This window comes from Cystoisospora suis (assembly GCF_002600585.1).
Source record: "Cystoisospora suis strain Wien I chromosome Unknown contig_10543, whole genome shotgun sequence".
In the NCBI taxonomy this organism is placed as follows: Eukaryota; Apicomplexa; class Conoidasida; order Eucoccidiorida; family Sarcocystidae; genus Cystoisospora; species Cystoisospora suis.
This window is the reverse complement of record NW_027163315.1, coordinates 537-7,551: the sequence shown is the minus strand read 5'-3', so window position 1 is coordinate 7,551 and position 7,015 is coordinate 537. Positions and strand designations below refer to the sequence as shown.

The 7,015-nt window shown below is 54.4% G+C and overlaps 1 protein-coding gene across 1 annotated transcript; it reads right to left on the bottom strand.

The window, feature by feature from the left end:
* Positions 1–774: 774 nt before the first annotated feature.
* Positions 775–5,957, bottom strand: CSUI_011278 (2-c-methyl-d-erythritol 4-phosphate cytidylyltransferase). Its single transcript, XM_068071379.1, has 2 exons — positions 2,678–5,957; positions 775–2,141 (listed from the first exon to the last, which is right to left on the bottom strand). Exons 1-2 carry the CDS (start codon positions 5,492–5,494, stop codon positions 1,647–1,649), a joined length of 3,312 nt encoding a protein of 1,103 aa, XP_067916645.1. The 5' UTR covers positions 5,495–5,957; the 3' UTR covers positions 775–1,646.
* Positions 5,958–7,015: the final 1,058 nt, after the last annotated feature.

The window sequence follows — 7,015 nt, the reverse complement described above, 5'->3', positions numbered from 1 at the left end:
GCCGAAAGTTCGCTACGTTGCCCTCCTTTCTCTTCGAATAACGTCCGCTCGGAGGCGTGGCAGGACGAATATGGTCGTTCTCTCCTCGGTTGGGAAGAAATAGAGGAACGTGCGGTAAGTCTTCCTTTCTGTTGCCGCGGTGCGTTTCTGCTCTTGTTCCGTTGCATTTCAAGTCGCTCTGTGTTGTGCTGTTCTGTATTGCAGGGGTACGATGACTTTCTCAGGCCCTTCGTGCCTCCTCCCCCTCCTTCGCGTTTTGAGCACCTGGAGTGTGCTATCGCTCTGCTAGTCGATCGCCCGTTGATGCGGCACGTCCGCGTGTTGGGCTTTGAATCGGATGGTCGTCTGTTCTGGATCTCCCAAGGTCTTGTTGCGTGGCGATGTGGTTGATGTGTGCTGCAGGGCTCTTCCCGGGATCTTTCGCCTGCCGCTTCGTGAACAAGGTACGTCTCGCGTCCTGGTTTGTTTTCACGTCGTTCTGCTCGGTTTGCTCCATCGTGGTACGACCTTTGGTGGACGCTTGTGCTTTCAGCTCGAGTCCTTAGTTCTGGGGTTGTTTCTGCGACGGCTCCGTATCCTCGTCGTCGCGGGCAAGTTGTTCAAGGCCAATTTCACGAAATTAGTTGTCTTAATTTATGAATCCCGTGGCTCGTTTTGCAGCTCACCCTGCAAAACGAGCCACGGGATTCATAATTAGTGTTATAATCAATGGGTTGGCCATGTCAGCCCTGATGCCACTCTCGGAGCCACGCGGCGGCAAGGGGTGAGTTTCCCGGAGGTATATATGTTCTGAGTCCTCCACACCGGTTCTTAGTCCTTTCTTCTCACTTGTCACTGCACTTCTCACACGGCGAAGGCACATGGTACCCATATCATCCGCCTCGCACGTTACACAACCTGACACATCCTGGATCTGACACACCGGTCCTTTGTTCACGCAACTTCACCCCGATCCTGGTTTCTTCATGCCCGTGGCCTTATCCCACTGACTTAGTCTCTCCGTGTCATTCCAATTAGAGTGCTCGACTCACTGGCAGCGCCAAGGCGCCTGGTTTCTTCTGCTGGGCGTGCAAAAAGACGGAACGAAGGCCGTAGCGTCTACAAACGTATCTGACGGGATACTCTTTCCACCTTTGGTCATTAGTTGGAGAAATGAGAGACAAGTAAACATGACCGGCTCGAAATCACCTGCTTAATTCAGGCGTCTAACACATGGCCCGCGGCATCCACTTCGTAGCCCGGAGTGCTGGAGCACACCGTGGCACCTCGAGAATTTCCGGCTAAAAATAATCTACTCGCATCGCGGCCAACGCTTTCTCCTTGCGAAGGAGCCGTTGTGATGTGCTAGCCGGCACGCAACTCAAACCTCAGCAGCAGCTCTTACGCCAGCCTTGCTGAACGGTACGCCAAGTACCATCACGCGGCTCCCTTTTACTACCTGATGCGCACTTAGCCCTGAACGATCAGTAAGCTCCAGCTGCGAAAATCACGGCGCTCTCTGGACGTGGAAACTGTTGTGCGGAAGAAAGAGATCCCGGACTGAGAAGAATCCACGAATGGGCAAGACCGCACTTCCTAAAAAAGGTCGTAGCACAAACGGCGAACGAACGACGCTCCGAGGACGCGCCGGCTTTCTGGCTCGGAGCTCATCTACTCTCGGACTCCACAGACTGCGCCCACGAAACTGCACACTGTACACCGTCGGCCGTCTCTTGCTCTCGCATAATACACTGTGCAGTCAGATAATCCATGGGCACTGTAAGTTTTATATTGGTTGCGTCGCCCTCACATATTTTTATTTTGATCGGCACCTCTCTGGTTGAAAAACTATCGACGGTACCCCCACGCCATGAAGTCTGGACTTCTGTTGTCCGCAGCGCCTCCAGCAGGCTTGAGTCATCCGTAACTTGGTCTGCGCGGGACGGCTCCACTCCCACGTCGCTTCTACGGAACGCCTGGGAGCATCCCTGAGGCTCTGCCGCGGACAGCAGGCGGGACAGTACGGCTGCATATCGCTTGAGTTTCCACGTTTTTTGGCCATTCCCCTCTTTTGGGGAGCCGTCACTTCCTTCGGGGACAAGCCCACTTTTTCCACCGAACAGCTTGGCATAACCGCGCAGGAGATGGTCTAGTCGTATGACCTGATTGCCCAGCAGACATATCAAAGGGCGCACAGTAGTGTCCGGAGGTTTGACAGAGCAGGACAGACACCTTCCTTAGTATATCATCCGAAGAATGCGATGCGCTCCTGAGCGACGGCAGAGTTTCTTCTTAAAACAGGAAAGACAACAAAGAGCCACGGGAAGGTAACCATACCAACCGTGGCGGGGAAGACGAACACCACCGACGCGCAGCCGCTGTTGCGGTCTCAGCGGAGCCAAGGCGCGCTGAGACGTGACAGCTCCCTGAGTGATAACCTTTCATGTAACCCTCAGTATAGTGGGGAGTGCACATGCGGCGCAGAGTATTTGACTCTTTGTTGGCAAAGTGAAGTCCGCCACGGAATAAAGGAAGGGCAGTGGGTTGAGTGCAGATCGACACCTGCACAATCCGTGTCTCGTCGGCTATTTGTTTCCAGACTCAGGTCTGCTACAAGCCTCCACTGTTCGAACGAGGAGTGAAACACATTCGTACTTGCAAAGTGGTGGCTTAGGGCACTTGTTTACAGATCTCTTACCTGGGGTGTCTGAACTTCCCAAAGTAAGTCCCTTGGCAGGGTGTGATCAACAAACAGAGCGCTGGGCGCGCGAGTTGGAGCTGTCGAGAGAGTCGCTCGCGTCTCTGGCAGTTCTGGGGCTGACACTGAACACCCCTCGCCTCGCAACAAGCGAGCCGGCGCTTCCGTTTGAGTCGCACGGGCCAGCTTGATTGTTGAAACAGCGGGCACTGCCAGAACAGCAGCTCCCCATTGTCTAGCATCTGCGGTGACCTGGTTGAGAGCCCCTGTACGGACACATGGCCTAGCTGCATCGTGAATGAGAATGAAGTCTTGATCGCGACCGACCGCTCGGAGTCGCGTCAGAAGCGCGTATGCCTCTTCGGCGTGTCCGTTTCCGCCTGGCCACTGACCTGCGAGGTTCTGAGATTGGAGTGTCACCGGCTCGTTCGCGCCTCTCTCTCGAAACCAGCGGAGCTTCCTGCTCTCTTTCGGCTTCTCCGCTGTATTTGCACTTCCCTCCCAAGTGCGAACACACTCCCGGGACGCACATCCGCAAAACGCTCGAAGACGAGCTGCTGCCTCACTCACAAGTCTCCGCAAAACGGTAGAATGAGAATCTCGCTCGTCCTCGGCATCGTGCCCGCGTTGGCCTTCTACGACTTTCCGCCGAAGACAGTTGGGCTCTAAGGAACTGCTTGTCCCGTCACAGGCCGTAACAGTTATTCCCTCATTATCCGACACCGCGAAATCGGCCCGGTGAGCTGCCAATATCGAGTAGCACAGACACTTCAACCCGTGCCACACTGACTCCCATCTTTCTCTCCCGACCGGGGCAAACAACAACTCCACACCATCAGTTCCTTTCACCGTTTTCTCAGTGTCCTCTGTTTTCTTCGGGTGTTGGTTCGTCCCCTCCGACAATAACCGGGGTTCGTTGGGTTCTCCGTCCTTCTCCTCTGCGATGCCGACTGAACCCGAAGGACCAGCCGGTCCCGGTGCACCACCTGAGGGCGTATTCGTGTTTTCGCGCTCATACAATGTCCCGCCTGCTGCGGGACTGAGCAGATGCGGCCGATGTCGCGCATCGACAACAGCGACCAGAAACGCTCGCGCAGATTGACCATTTCCCTTTTCACTTATCTTTGCAATTCCTTGTTTTGCCTGCAAATTCCCCTGGCCCTCTGCTTGAGAAAGTTTTTCGTGGGCCTCCTCATCTGTTCGCAAAGTTCTGCGTGTGTCCTTCGCTCGCTGTCGGTGTAGGTCTCCTCCTCCACTTGCTTGGTCGGCCTCTCTCCTCGCTGATTCTCCTTCTTTGCAAGCAGATTCATGCACATCTTCTCGCTCGTTGATTCCTTCTCCAGCTGCCACACCTGAACACCCATTTTCTTCTTTCCGGGTCTGTTTCTTTCTGCCGCTGTCCCCGCCGTTTCTATCCTCTGACCTCCAGCTAGATAAGTGTCTTCTTATCTTCGCCAGTGACACCTGTGCAGCCGACCGCCCGCCATATAAGGGGACGAATTGCTTTGGCACTTTACATCCAAAACGGGAACCTACTCCGCCGCATGCTAGGATGCCGTGAACAAGAGATTCGGTCTTTTTATCCCACAGGTCTGACTGCGGAATTCTGTTGTCGTGCAAGTCCGGATCAATCTGGTGACGTTCCTTACTTGGCTCTTGCCCAGTGCTTCGGAAGCGATTTTTCATCCCATGAAAAAAGTCTCTAAAGAAACTTCCCAGTGCACAAAACACCCTCTCAACACACCCATCCCTCTGTTGACGCTCTACGTTCAGACGCGGACCGAGCCGACCTCGTCTGTCCAGAGAAGCGAATACAGAAAGACCAGCCGCAGCAGCGCCACAACTACTTCTTTGCTGCACGTCAGAAGCATATGATCGTCGTGTCCCACCTGTGAGAGCCTCACAGGAAACCGCTGGAGCTCGACGAGATCCGTGCAGAAAGAAGAGTGGAGACAGCGGTGAAGCTTTGTACTGGACACGATGCGTCGGCGCAGGAGCGTGGCCGCTGCTCCAGTGAATCTCTGAAGACCCGACTGCACCTTGTGAGGACGAGGACACAAAGAGATGCGTACAAAAGGCACGAGGGCGTCGCCTTCTGCAATGAGAGATTATCGGGAGAAGCCATAGAGACTTCCGGAAAGCCCCGGAAAAAGAGCTGCAAAAGGAGACAAAAATAAGATCTTGTCGCTCCTCGGGGCAGGCCCCAAAGACGAAGCCCGGAGACCCCCCACCTGGAAAAGCAGCTGGCCGCCAACACCTTCGGAAGAGAAAGCGGGCAGATAGGGAGCGACCCGGTGTAGTGGGGGGAAAGGAAAAACCAGAAGAGCGCGAGGGAAGCGCAGAGGCCGAGGATTGTCTACGAAGGAAACAAAGACGCCAGGAGAGTCGCTCGGTGAAAATTCTTGAAGGCAACAGCGCAGAGAATCTTTCCAGCCTCCTGGCCTTGATCGCGGGCAAGAGAGAGGCTGATTCACGAGGACGGACGAGCGAATCTGCCCCCACTCTGGAGGAGAGGGCGGACCAGAAGTAGGAGGGATACTTCTGGAGACGAAAGAGGTCTCTCGGTTCTTTGAAGTGTACAGCAGCAGCCGGTGCTATGCCCGTGAGACTGACCGGATGAGGAAATAAATGAGACCTAGGACCGAAGGGTGTGCACTGACTAAATGAAATAGAACATGAGACGAGCAAACCCAAGAAAAAAACAAGAAAGCGAATAAGAAACAAAACCGAGCAGAATACAGGTTTCCCGCGAATCGCTATTTGGAGTGTGTGAGACGTAGTTAGGGGAGGCGACCACTGCACTTCCGAGAATAACATCGCGGCGCCTGCAAGCCTGCCAAGCACCACGGCCCACTTGCACAGAACATAACCACAGCCAGCCGACGGTAGAGCAACGCGTTCACAGGACCTGCAGATTCTCAGCTGTGCAGTGGCTCTATAGGAACAACTGTCGGCGGAAGAGACAATCTACGACCGGCGGAATGCGCAACGAAGTGAAACAATGCGGTCAACAGCAGCAAGGCGGCACGGGAAAAACAGAGCGGCAAACAAGGAAGACTGGGAAGCACTTCAGCTGTTTGTGCCTGGATGACGGGTGCTCCTTAGCGGAGCTGCATCGTCAGAGTCTGGAGCATCGCCAGGCAGGATCCTGTCATCAGGGCTTGGGCTCCAGGGGAAGAAGGGCCACTAGGTTCTGTCTCAGGTTAGTCATGTGCATGCGCGGGGACACGGAAATCTAACGGCAGGAGCCGAGAGGAGAAAATCGCCAAGCAGCCGTTGTACGACAGTCACAAGCCCCCCGAGAGACAGCCCAGGGAACAGTACCCTTTGATGTGCAGCCCGGAGCAGGACAGTTCGAGTTCGCCTTGCAGGAAGAGAGAGAAAAGAATGTCATAGGGTCCAACCCCAGGGAAGAGAGTTTTGTGGGTTTCTCATGTAAAACATCACCAATGGTTCTCATATACACGTCCGAAAACCAAACACGACAAAATAGCCGTGCACCTCCACATTGACAATGAAACCATGTGACGGGTTTCGACCGAGGGTGTGGTTCGTTGCCACGATTGACTCCCTCTTCCCCGCCAGTTATACCTAAGGAGCGTATAAACCTAAGCCGGGGGGTTTCGGCCTAGAGGAAAAACCACCCCTATCTATTCTACATCGTAACCTAATTGACCTAATTGATAATCATTCAAATTTATAAGGCTCTTTCTTCGGGGCATGGGACATCGCGTTGTCCGCCAGGCGGTAGCTTGCCGGTCATCACTCTTCGGTGTTGGGTGGCGGCAAAGGGACGGCGGTTGGCTCCGCGCTGACTTCGATGCACTCCTTGATGTTTCTGTGCCGCATCTACCAGGGGGAAAGAGTACCTGTCTGCGTGTCACTGCGGGAGGCCTCATTAAAACCCTCTGCTGCAGCCTTTCCGTGGGAAAAACCCGGACTACACCAGCAAACGACTAAAACTCCTGCTGCATGGTACTCGTATCGATACACAGTGCGTTTCTTCAGTTTTTCTACGCTGGATGCGTCTTCTTATGATTCTCCGTGCCTCTGTCTGGTTGCTGAAGTACGGCATCATGATGGCGGTCGACTTTTGACGTGACTCATCTGCAATGACACTTATCAGGACAACGGAGTTAGCACATCCCCTCACCCTGCCGCAGCGCTTGCTCTATTCGATGTAAGACGGATGACAATAGATCAGACTGTCTGTCTTGTGTAGGACGCGTATAATGGATGCCGCAATAACTTAGCAGGTTTATATCAGTCCGCTCACCGGAGCAGAACACGTGTCACGGGCACCGACAGAGGCGCGCAGTAGTCGGCTCACCGGCGGTC

Bases quoted from the DNA above. Each gene is read 5' to 3' on its own strand.
- CSUI_011278 (XM_068071379.1), bottom strand. From the start codon at position 5,494: ATGTTATTCTCGGAAGTGCAGTGGTCGCCTCCCCTAACTACGTCTCAC. The intron at 2,142-2,677 runs GTAAGAGATCTG...CTGGGCAATCAG, and splicing joins GGGAAGTTCAGACACCCCAG to GTCATACGACTAGACCATCT.